Below are 13,683 nucleotides of genomic sequence, written 5' to 3' on the forward strand. Positions count from 1 at the left end.
CTTAATCAAGGAAAAAACTATTATCACCAATGCTCGACTCTTAAAAATCACCAATCAGGATGATCTTTGTTTGTAAACCAACAAAATGCTGTTGTGTAGTCTTGCTACCTGGAGTACAGGATCAGGATTAGTGAAAAGTCCGAGATACTATCTACGAGGCTAATTTTGTAATTGTATTCGAGATAGTTAACGTAACGCCTCTTTCCATGACCCAAATGCCCTTTGCTTCTTCAAGAAGATGTTAACCGGACTGCTAGACTAAGTTGACGCCACCTTACACGTGTCAACCCTTGAATCTAGGTGGCCATCCCCTGGTGGCGGATGATGAATTTGACGGTCTAGTAACTACCATCCAATGGGCCGGGCCCTGAATTGGGCCTGTTTATTGACAGATTTTGTGTTCCCAATCCGAGATCAGTCTGAAAAGAGTAAGGTCATATTTGAATCAATGCAATAACATAATGGATCTGATAAATCATAATAGATTCCTACTGATTGGGACATGATTGATCTAGAATATAAGATATGTAATTGGACTCTAATCAAATATGGTATTATTGGATCCCAAATCGTAAATCCAAACCCTAAGTTATGAATATGATATCAAAGTCTGGTCTGATCCGATCCATAAAAACCCTAGATATGATATTCATTGCGATTACTCTAACTATCACCAGGGGTTGAAACTTAGTTCGGTTTGGATCAATTTGAGGCCAAGTTGAAATCAAACCGACCTATGTCGATTCCACTAAATAAGAACTAGAACCGAACCAAAATGCGATTGGAACCAAACAGAATTAAGGTTGGTTTGGTTCTACGGGTTGCTAGTACTCTTTTAAATTTTTTGAAGTAAAATATTTTTAATGAAAAAACAAACATATAATAATCATAAATTTTCATACGATAAATCTAATCTATCCATAAAAAATTATATTTATCCATAAAAAAAGTCATTAATTGATGTCCTAACTCCAAAAATAATTCATTATATGTATTTTGTAAGTGTTTGGTCCTTACTTTGCTACGGTTCTATACAAGCTTGATCCGAGAACAAAGCCAAATTGATCGTTTCGCTGTATTTTTAATCCAAAACCGAATCGCAACTTGTTCCAAACCGAGCCAAACCACCCCAAAGTAGTTGGTTTGGTTCGACTCTTGGTTTGAATCGAACCAAGTTGCACCCCTAATTATTACGCTCTTCCTTTTCAAAGTCTTATAAAGAATCATATTCCTTCATTCCACTTGTGTAGGGCCATGCATTTTGTTATTCAAAAAATATCAATATCTATTTTAATTATCTCTATCCACGATCAATCTTTTAGGACTTTCACTGTATCAGAACCTTCAACTTAAATATCTCTTTTAAGTAAATATGTAATCGATCATCATTGGACATACCTAAACTATTTTGATTAACTTTATTTTAGTTTATCATCATTTGGAGTTAACCCTACATTTTCTTGAAGCCATTCCTTTGAAATTGATCCGTTCTAGTTTTTTCACTCATCCATCTCGATATTATTGTCTCTTCTACGTTAAATTAATCAACAATATGCTTCTTAACCATGAAATATCCAAGGCCATAAAGCATAGTTACTGTTATTTCTATCTGATAAAAAATTGATATTAATTTAATTGATACTATATGGCAGTCCATAAATGCATGGGCTCAGGACTGGCCTGAATATTTATAATTTGATATTAGACTTTCTAGAGCTCAAATCTTTTGGACCATGATGGGCCAAGATGAACTTGGACCTTTCTTTTGCATCTTTGGAACCATACAAGTTAAAAAACATAATAAAGAGATTTACAATTATCATTATTATTATTTTTTAATCCAATGGTAGGAAACCAACAACCTAACTTATGTTTAATGTGTTGGTCAACAAATAGGTGGGCTAAACCATGGTTTAAAACTCGTCCAAGACCAAGACGTATCATCCTAGTTAACTCGGTATTGGAGCTGAGACCAACTCACAAAGTCATTTTTTGACTGAGATTTAGGACTCACCTTAAATATTTTGATTTGTCTCACGAGACGTCTCAAACGTATCGAAAAACTCATCCGAGACGACTCGGTATCTGGCTTGGACGAGACAAGTTGCAAAAACGAGTTTTAAAACCATGGGCAAAACACTTGATGTCTCAAGTGCATCTAAATTAATCTGCCACGTGGCATTTTAGGGTGGTGCTGGATCGAGCTTTGCTCCTTTAGCTAGCGAGCGAAATTTCACCTTCAATTATTGGTATGTTGGACTTTCGTTATAAGGAAGGTGCCTAAAGCCCACTTAAGCAAAATCAGTAGGCCTAAAGTAGTGTTCCAAGACTTGTGAAATTGGGCGGAGTCTCAAATTGTAGTTGGTTAACCTAACCCATTTGTACATTCTAAAGTTAATGTTAGCTTGGGCTGGCCTGAACTCAAACCGGGCTCAACCCGATTGATGGGTGAGCCTGTGCCAAGTTATGTAGAAAATGATTTGAGCCTGGGTCAGAACATCCCTACCCGACCTCAATTCGGGTTGAGAGTTCGAGTAACAGAAATCAACCCGAACCTGATGCTATATACTAATATATAAATTATTTAAATTATTTATATGGGCTTGGACTCATAGCTCAGTTAGTTTGACACATTGCAAAACAAGTCTGAGGTCATGGGTTCAAGTCCAGTTTAGCTTTTTTTATATTATATCATTATTATGGCTTGTGGACAATTGAATATTGTTAATGTGGGCTTTCGTGTAGTATGATTTATGTAAATAAACTCTCAATGATGGATTAATTGAAGATTGTATGCAATTTGATTTACTAGTGATTTTATATTTTTTATTGTATTTTTTTTAAAATAAAATTTATTTGCTAATCAAAATGAAATTAGGGTTATTCAATGCACCCAACCTGCCTAATGTTAGAAAGCTAAAAACTCATCAATGCGTTAACAATAAAGATTTTCTGTCATCCCCTCTGACATACACTCTCATACGCCCCTTGACATGATATGTGCTAGAACCATAGATCTTTTTCCTCAAAAAACACAACTACACATATTAATGTGGATGTGCAGTTGCATATCCTGAAGAAAAAGATATGTGGTTCTAGCCCATGCAACATCGCGGAGCGTATGAGGGCGTATGTCAGAGGGGGCGTCAGAAAATCACAACTCACGTGTTAATAGGCATTGTGCGGGATTAAAATTGATTTATTTTTGATAAAAAATGACATTGATAATAATAAAGATTAAATGTAAAAATAAAGGCATTTTTTATCTTTCCAATTTTGATTTTATCGAACACCTATTGGGCGTTCTCTCATTATGATGTTCGAGCCGGTATATATAAATATTTATATATAAACAAAGAGTCCTGATAATATGACTCGCTAAGTGGCATACTCAATCGACTCCCTAGTGTGGACAAGTATAGATCTGTACCTCTCAGGATACACGACTCCCTCGAGATACACATTTTATGGGGAAGTGCAATCGTGTATCCTGAGACGTATAAATCTACAATTGCCGAACTTGTCAAGTCAAGGAATCAATTAAGTATATATGTCACCTAGCAAGTCATGTTATCACGACTCATAAATAAATTATCCTGAATGATCTTCTATATTTTGGAACTTTCCTTGTGCATGTCACCAATTACGTGGAGGGTCAATACTTCCTCTAAGTGGCTCAACCAGGTGCCAGCTTGAAACTTGGGAAAATGGATTCTGGTTTTGATTATGTTCTTGATTCTATTTCTAGAATCTATGTTTCATGATAAGATCCGGTATTTTACCAATTCCAATAGTTTTGATGTACTAATAACATATCCGACCACAAAGACTTACATTTTTTTAAAATTTGTCAAACTTTGAATCGCGACATTTCAAACTTAATTAGGCTTTTATCCAATTGATATCTTATTAGATTTGTCTTGCTATTAAGAGCAACCGTGGTCAACGCACACCGGTGGAGCATCTTGAATATCTTTGATCTTAATTGTTGGTTCAATCACAAGGTTGACTTCTTCCAATTTTTTACAACTTTGAAAAATTGTCTAATGCTAAACATTAAATGAACGGATCGACAAATTTACTTACTTTTCACACTATGAATTTTCTTTTCTTCGAAAGGTAGGATTATTAGGAGGTCGAAGATTATGAATTTTGATAAATAAATAAAATATCTTGAAATTTTCATGATTTGTTTACAAAACATTCCTAAATTTACTTGAAGTGAACCCCACTAAATAATTATTAAATCCAAACTTTAACATCATGAATGAGACGGAGATCTATGGAGGGAGAATTCACCCAAATAATTAGGTATGTAAATGATTTCATCCATCTCACGTGTTGCGGATTTGGAGATACTTGTTCAAAAAATATATAAAAGTACAAATCAAAGCAACCGGGATTTATGTTATTTGGTGACGATGCATATTTCCATGGATGGATGCAATATTTTTCTTTATTATAAGAATGGTATAAGGTAAAAAACACACAGGTATTTAACCCAAACCTAAGTCCGGAAATCCATCTACATTCCTCCCCTTGTCCGTCTCAAAATTTAGAAGAAGAAAAATCCTAATCCTTTAAAACATTCCAAATATTATTATTTATAATGTTACAAAAGAAGAATTGGTCTTGATCGTTAGATTAAAGCACATATAATAGATGGGATGAAAGCCATCATAAATAATGATAAATCTACAATTTGATTCTTTCATTTTACTTTATTTTTTTAATTTGAGGGAAAACGTGATTTCAAATCTTCATTAAACAAATGGTTGAAACGGAAAAACATTCCTAAAAATTTTCAAAGAGAATGGATTACTAGAAAATTTATATTAATCCCTAAAAATCTGAAAAGGACATCTAGTATATCTATGTTTTTCCTCTCATCTTAGTTATATAGTTGATAATGAGCTTCAAACCTAGTCTGAGAGTAGAAAAATCAGGTGCAGATCCTTTGGAATATTTTTTTCCTTCAGCTCCTTGTAGTTTAATTAGACGGTTAAGAGAGTGTCACATAGGATAAAACCAAAATCTTTAACGTTGAAATGTTTGAGTTCAATGATCATTTATTTTCAATCATTATGATCGTGCTTAAAAAAAAATTATTTTTCTTAAAATATGATCCAAATCATGATCAATACATTGTTGATGTGTTAGATTTTATTTTTCAGCATTGCATCTCCACTATTCAAAGGGTGATACAAGGAATGCAGGAAAAAAACATCACATATCGATGATTCGCTCCCAGAAAAATCCAGTTTTATTAATATGACACGTTATATTAGATAGATACTTGAGAATCTGTTTTCACAAAATAATCAGTAAGAAACGATTCAAAATAAGTAAAATTAGAATTGGTTAGAAATCAAAATTAAACAAATTAGAGATTGATCAAAGCTTGTGTTGAACACAATGTCCTTAAAACAATTTTATTCCCGACAATTTGATGCTCACGGATCTATGAATAATTGTCTCCCTGGATACAATGATCACACGTACAAAAGTAGCACTTCAATAGACATGTCTAGCAGACTGATCGTTACGTTTGTACTCTCAAAGAATGCAAAAGAGAAATTCAGAATGCAAGTAAAACATGAGAGAAATTCAAAATGAATCACAGTCAAAATCGAAATGACCAATTTATAGAAAAAGTCTTTTAAGATTTAGATTAAGCCCAAGTCCAACACTTGGACATCGTGTGCATGCACATGCATTAAAGATTTTTTGGACCAATGATTTAAATTTTTATTGAGCCTATGGGCCTCTTGCGCGTGTGTGGACTTACTCAAATCTCTCTTTTATATTCACTTAAGTGATATGAGAAATTCTATATAAAAACTAGATAAATTTCTTATTCATATCCGATGTAAGGCTAAAGAGTTTCACTAACGAATCCAACAGTTCTACAAACCACATAGTAACAGATCATGGCTAATAGAAATTGTTTGGAGTCGATTTCTGATTCACCAAAAAGTCTTCATGTGGTCCCACCACAAATAAAGTGTAGGTCCTACTTAAATTGTAGATCAAAATAACCCACTTGATCATAGAAATCTGTAAATTTCTATAGATTTTTTCAACAGTTGCAACTTCCCCTAATTTATTTGGCACAATTATCCTAGATTTCTAGCGCAAGCTAACTAATTAATGATTAATCATTATATTGCTGAAAATAAAATAACATGCTGAGTTTGACTATTGTTCCTTTTATAGACACAAAGGCCATTAAAATATTGAAAATCCCAACGAAATCCTGAAATTGCATCTTGTTGAACGTGGAATTATGAAGTTCTAGAATAAAAGTAGAATACGATACGGATAAGTATTAAATTATGGAAAACCTAAGAAATAATATAGAAAATCTTGTGGCCGCGTATGATTTTTGATTGTAAGAATAGCCTACCGAACTCAGGTCAAACCATGGAATGGTCCACCGACTTGACTGTAAGAGCGAGCTTTCACATTCCTAGAGATGGACAAATCGTATTTTTAAAGAGGAAAGAAAGAGACAGGGTGTGTAGAACAGCTGGTTATAAGAAACGGATCTCACCAAATCATCGTTGATGGACGAATTAGTCTACGTAAGGTGGAGACAATCTTGTTTATGAAATTTCAAACCTTCTAAAGTTGACTTATTTTAAAAGTATTTAGATTGCTAAATTAAATAGTTTATTTTGGTCCAATCTTACGATGAGTAATGTTGATGATCACCGATTATCCTATTTGATTATTAGTTAGATTGATGTCGATCCTACAAATGTGAATTAAAATATGGAGTAATTAAGTACAATTTAACTCAATCATAACTATTAGGTATTAACTATTTTGAGTTTTAACCAAAGATCTTTGTGATTAATGAAAGGTGTAAAAGATGGAAGTATTTTTTTTTTTTTTCACTCACAGTCAAATATCCGTTTGATATATGGTGCAGATGAAGCAAGTAAGGGAGAGAAAATTTCTCTCTTGCCCATACCTTCTCTGCCCACAAATTTTAATTTTAATATCTCAAATCTTAAAAAAGGTCGTGGTGGCCAAATGGATTATAATATTAGCAATCGAACACCAAAGTCTTCTAGATTTCAAGAAAAAACTAATGGTAAAAAAATTAAAATTAAAATTAAACTTGATCTAAAGTGTTGAAAATGGGCGACTACTGAACATCCAAATTTAAATAAAATTCTACAATGAAAAATAACTTTTACAAAAAAATTCATAAAATTTCATCCTCTAAAAAGGAACCAAATCTATAGAAACTGAAACTGTTAGGCTCTATTCGATGGATAACCATAATACTCAGAATTGATTTATTTTTTTCATTTTTTTATATTATATACATGATTTAATGTTTTCTAATATTTTTAAAATTTATATCTATTGTATAAGATTTAATCACCCTGGGTTAGCTGAGTTGGTAAGGCTGACTGAGTTTGCTCCCTAACTAATGCCTTCAAAACTCTACGTGTCTGTCCACCCAAAATATGACTATTTAATGTTATATACGTGCTGGATGAGATGGCATGTGCTACATGTAAAAAAATATATATTATATAAATTTATTCAAATTTTCATACAAATTATGCATTAGAGTTTAAAATGTACATTCTCTTCTAAAAGTTTATTACTCATTGAGAAGATGAATTTTAATTTTTTTTTAAAATTAATTAATTCTTATCATTAGTGGAAGAAATTATAATTAAATTAATACTTTGTACATAACATTTTGATTTTTTTAAAGTAGAAAAACTTTATAATAATTATAATATTTATTTTTCCATTTGATCTTTTGAGAACCAAAATTGATGGCTACCTATGTTTTTCAATGGTTTAAGATCCGGTTCCACTTATTTTAGAGATAAAATCAGAACCGACAAGAATCGAAACTAAAAAAATATAATGGTTATGGTTCTAAGTTCCTTAAGAATCAAATTAAATCAAAATCAATTAAAGTCCAGACCAAAGTTCGGACAAATCAAAATGGGGTGGCCTCCTGATTTACCTTGTTGCATTTTAGAGAATTTGGGCGGGTCAAACTTGAGCAGTTGAACTTGATGTATTCAACCCGACTTCAATCGGATCAGGTTTGGGCATAGTTAGCTAGGGTTTTAGGTTGGGTTTGGGAAAAAAAATTGACCTACCAGCTTGGTCGGGTTTGGGTTAGACATCGAGTTCCCCAATTTGCCCAAATTTGAACTTAATACGATCATAATCTAAAAATATTTTAAAATATCTTTGTTAGTTTCTCATTCACAAGTCACATCATACTTTAGATAATCATCATTATCATCTTTTCTTAACATCATCATTATCATCTTTTCTTAACATTTGCTTATAATTTCACGTATGTAATCTTTGAAATATATTTTTAAGGAAAAATATTTTATATTTTATATATTTTTATGTACCACTTTTCTTTATATAAGTTTTTATCACTACTAGATCAAATATTAAACACGACTTAGGTTGGTCTTGGGTGGAGTATTTCATGCCCCAGGTCGGGTTCGGTGCGAATAGGAGTTTGTTTGTCAAGTGTGGGTTTGTTGTGGCTTGATCGCCAACTCATCCCAGTTACAGCCCTACCCAAAAAGGGTGTGGAATACTTGTGTTGAAAAAAAATTCAAAATTTTACCTAACTTTATTTATTTTTTAGATTTTTTTTATTGGTTAGACCGACTTTTGATCCCAAGTCACCTTGAAATCCAATTAAATCCTGTCGACTGGCAAACATTAATCTTTGAGTCGGCCTAATAAGTTTTAAAACTATGGTTTGTACTTCTAATCTTCCAACACGATAATTGCTGGTTGACTCCTTCAAGTCAATATAATACGATAATACTAATTCAAAATATATAAAATAACTGAACATATCGAGAAAAAAATTTGTAAGTGTTGGACATCAACAGGGTCTGAACTTTACCATTTACAGCTTCCCGCCACGTAATCAAGGACAGTAATTGAAATTAGAAAAATGCTGAAATGACACAAAGGGAGATAAAGGGTGACGCACATGACGTGCTGGCGCTCACATAACGGTAGATGTGTTTCACTCGTATCTCAAAGAAAAGCATCTACAGTAATGTGTGGGCCAACACATCATTGTGTGACCCCAGCACGACTCTTGAAATTAGGCTATTTAGTAGAAATTAATGTTTCATTGATGATAAGGGAGAACTTCATCCCCTAAGTTAAGATTAAACGAGTGAGTTTTTCTCTTATTTTGACAATATGGCCATTTCTGGTCTTTGGTCAAAATAATCCAAAATGAGGTGACATTGGTGAACGTTTGCTTGTAGCCTTAAACAAACTGGTTTTTTTTTCCATGGCTTTAGCCATTAAATAACAAAATTTTAATCAAAGAGCTTATTAATTAACTAGGTTGTCACGCAAACGTGGAGAAAAAAAAAGCTTCAGAGCACATTATACATATTTTATATTATTTAATGTATGAATAAGTCTGTAATTTCAGCCTTAACATGTAGAATTTTCAAAGCGCACATAGAGACGACTTATTTTACAAGCAAATTCCAAGAAGAAGAACATTCAAGGGCCTAACAAACCTATTATAAAAGACCAACTTCTCTTCTTTAGTTGTCATCAATCAACCTTTCCCTTTTATCTTCAACATGGCACGTATCTTATTCTTGCTCCTTTGCGCTCTTTCTCTACTTGCTTCTACTACGGCTTCTGGTGCAATCATCGAGCGCACATTTGATGTAATTCAATGAAGCCTGTCTTCCTCTTCTTTTTTTGCTTTTTCATTCTCTCCTGATTTTTTTGTTTCAGGTTTCATGTATGTTCTCTTGGGGATGACCTAGTGTCCATTTCATGGGGGCTCAAGGGGTGCAATAGTAGAGTGAATTGCTGGAATCATAGGGGCAAAATATGTCATTTATTCAGGCCCACTTAGCTGGAATGATTGGCCCACCCCACCCATTGTTGGGCCTATTCACATTCACATTAAAAAATTAGTCTGACTTTGCTATCTTGCTGGGTTCCGGCATTTTGCACCATATATGGCATTAGTGCACAAATCTAACAACTAGAAATCAACAATTACGCTGCTTTCTTGTGTGAAGGTCAACCAAAGGGTGGGACAAATGCTCATGGGCCAGAAGGCCCAAAAGTGTGGCACAAAGTGCAAGATCCCAAAACACTCTTTTACGACCATACATATTTTTTGTTTTACAAAAATGACTAAAATACCCTTCAAAAAGCTTTCTTCTTAATTGCTCTTTCTTTAGTTGTAAAGTTTTGTTTCTTCCAGAACTTGGAATGGTTGGCAGTTTTCTTCAACCATATCTCACAAATGTTAAAAAGAGACACCTCTTCTTCTTTTTTCCTTTTTTTTTTTTTCTAAAAAATGGGACTCAAATCCCCTCGTGATTAGGTATTTTAAACAAGCTTGAATTGATTTAATATTGGCTAAAAACTTATATTCCCCTGGCTTTCATCTAATTATATCTTTTATTATTCTTTCAGGTGGGGAACCTAACCCTCCAGCGATTATGCGAAAGTCGAGTTATAACTGCAGTTAATAATAGCCTACCAGGTCCAACCATACTAGCTCGTGAGGGCGACACGCTTATCATTCACGTCAACAACAGATCACCAGACAACCTCACTATTCATTGGTAAATATTTACATGACAAGCATGCAAAAAAAAAAACAAATAAGGATAATATAACGCGGTTTCTCAAATAATATTGACTTGGAAAAATAAAGTAGCTTTGCTGATTGTTCATTAAAAACAATTATTATTATTAGTGAATTAATCTTCATTTGATTTATGCCTTATTTCCTTCTTCTATCATTGAATGAGTTTTTTTTTTTAACAAATATATATTACAATATTAAAGCTTTATTCTTATTGTAATTGTATAATATAATAAACTTAATATTTTTATTTATGTTGTGGGGGTGATTATGGTGGTGCAGGCATGGTGTATTTCAGCTAATGAGTGGCTGGTCAGATGGACCTGCTTATGCGACTCAGTGTCCAATTCGTCCTGGAAATAGCTTCACTTACAGATTCACACTCACTGGACAAGAGGGAACCCTTTGGTGGCATGCCCATCTGTCATGGATCCGCGCAACCGTCTATGGTGCACTCATCATCCAACCGAGAGCTGGTCGATCATACCCCTTTCCTCTACCATATCAAGAGATCCCAATTTTATTAGGTAAACACCTCTGATCCATCTCTAGTGATTATTTATAATCTTGGGCTGGTAAAGAAAAATGTAGCATTTTATTACAAAGGGTAATTATATAACATGGTTAATAAAATTTACATTTTTAATGCAAGAATACTACTAAGATGATAAAATATTTCATTAAAATTAACCCAAAATGATCTTGAATTGTGACCAGGTGAGTGGTATAAGGGTAATGTTATCGACATCGAGGAAGAAGCTATCGCAAATGGTAATGCACCCAATATTTCTGATGCTTACACTATCAATGGCCTTCCAGGCAATCTATACAATTGTTCTAGCAATGGTAAGTGAACACCCTGCGCATGTTAGTCTTAATTACTTACTTACTGCTTATTAAAAGTTAGAAACTCAACTCGACTAATTAATAAAATGTTTTTTTAATTTATTTGATTACCAGACATGTATAGGGTGACTGTAGTACCAGGAAGGACTTACCTCCTCCGCATCATCAACGCTGCACTCAATAACCAGCTTTACTTCAAGATTGCTAGACACAACTTCACAGTTGTAGCCGTTGACGCGTCTTACACGGAGCCATATAATACAGACTTAGTTGTCTTAGCTCCTGGCCAAACGGTGGACGTACTCCTTACCACCAACCAACCTCGTGGAGACTACTACATGGCGGCTCGCCCATACGCTAGCGCGCCAGCAGCACGTTTCGATAATTCAACCACGAGAGCAGTCTTCCACTACGACGGTGCCACGTCATCAGCTCCTGTGATGCCGGACCTACCACTACCTGAAGACACACCACCAGCTCACCGGTTTTACACCAATTTAACAAGTCTAAGAAATGGGCCCCACTTTGTTCCAGTACCACTGAACGTGGACGAACATATGTTTATAACCTTTGGATTGGGTCTCCTACCATGTGGTGGAAATAACACGTGTAATAATCCCTTTGGCCCACAGTTTCGATTTGCTGCAAGTATGAACAACGTGTCGTTTGAGTTGCCAACAAGGTTGTCGATGTTGGAGGCGTTCAATTCTGGTGTCCCCGGGATCTACACCGAAGATTTCCCTGATAGACCACCATTTGAATTTAACTACACGAGTGATAACTTAGACCAGTCGCTGTTGATGACTGAGACAGGGACACGTGTGAAGAAATTGAAGTTTAATTCTACTGTAGAGATAGTGTTGCAGAATACAGCCTTGATTTTTATTGAGAACCACCCTATGCATCTCCATGGCTTCAATTTCCATGTTTTGGCTCAAGGCTTCGGGAACTACGACCCCGTCAGAGACCCACAAAAGTTCAATTTGGTTAACCCACAAGAGAGAAACACTATTGCCGTGCCCGTAGGAGGATGGGCTGTCATCAGATTCAGGGCAAATAATCCAGGTAAAAAAACTCGCCTCCCGATTTTACCTTACATTTCAAGTTTTTTTTTTTTCATTTCCATTTTTATAAAACACACCAACTTTTGCTTATAACACACCAATTTAATACAACATTAAAAAAAAAAAAAAAAAGTGCTGATAATATTAGGCACGTGTCATCTGGATGGATTTATCTGACGTGACAGACTGGAGAGACAGAAGATATAGTTTTCTCCTCGGGATACAAAATTTCAATTCCCCCATAAAAAAAATACAGTTTTGTATCTCGAGAAAAATAGATCTATGATTTTCGAGTCTATCATCACGCCAAATAAGTCAGATTATCACGTCTCTTTAGGTAAATCTTCAATTTCAAAAGGATAGTAGGTATATTAAAAGTAAAGTTTGGTGTGCCAATATAATCTCTCAAAATTAAAAAAAAAAAAGATGAATATGTTTTGAAGTCCGAACTAATATGAAAATTTGGATGTACAGGTGTATGGCTAATGCATTGCCACTTGGATGTCCATGTGCCGTGGGGTCTATCTAATGCTTTCGTTGTTGAAAATGGGCCCACACCAGCAACAACGCTTCCTCCACCACCTCCAGATCTTCCACGTTGTTAGAAGTTTTTCCATCTGTCTCTCTTTCTCGTATTACTTGGGGGGTTTTAGTTTGGGTTTCTATTTCATATACAATTTATTGTGTAGAAATTAATTTGTTGGGAAAAACGAATAAATAAGAATGTTATTCTTTGGCTATATAGAGTAAATAATCTGTTGTACTTACAATAAGGAAAATTAAAACCGCCAAAGTCGTTGATGGGAATCTTTATTATATTATATTTATGTAAATGTAAAAAAAGAGATTGGAAAATAAAAACTCATGTTAAGCTTATTGTGTTTTGTTTATCTTCATAAAGAAGTATAGCCAAGCTTACATCCATTCCAATTTGATTGGTAGATAATATGGTGAAAGAGTAACAAAATTTTGTGCTAAGTTGATTAATCAATTGCATGTCACACGTATTGAAATACAAAGAGTGATTGATTATGTGAAGTACTCAGGATTTACCATGATCTTTGTATATGCGGCGTCATGCCATTGGATTGTTGGATTATAGATGCAATGACATTGATG

At 34.2% G+C, this 13,683-nt stretch overlaps 1 protein-coding gene across 1 annotated transcript; it reads left to right on the plus strand.

Annotated features, from left to right (window-relative positions):
* The first annotated feature begins 9,555 nt into the window (after nt 1-9,555).
* LOC147386161 (laccase-7-like) lies at nt 9,556-13,438 on the plus strand. The gene is made up of 6 exons (XM_086423682.1): nt 9,556-9,713; nt 10,480-10,631; nt 10,937-11,181; nt 11,372-11,500; nt 11,615-12,565; nt 13,039-13,438. The coding sequence occupies exons 1-6, from the start codon at nt 9,624-9,626 to the stop codon at nt 13,167-13,169; spliced, it is 1,698 nt and encodes a 565-aa protein (XP_086279808.1). The 5' UTR covers nt 9,556-9,623; the 3' UTR covers nt 13,170-13,438.
* The last annotated feature ends 245 nt before the right edge of the window (nt 13,439-13,683 follow it).

This window comes from Akebia trifoliata, chromosome 14 (genome assembly GCF_017979445.1).
Source record: "Akebia trifoliata isolate Shusen 1 chromosome 14, ASM1797944v1, whole genome shotgun sequence".
Taxonomy (NCBI): Eukaryota; Viridiplantae; Streptophyta; class Magnoliopsida; order Ranunculales; family Lardizabalaceae; genus Akebia; species Akebia trifoliata.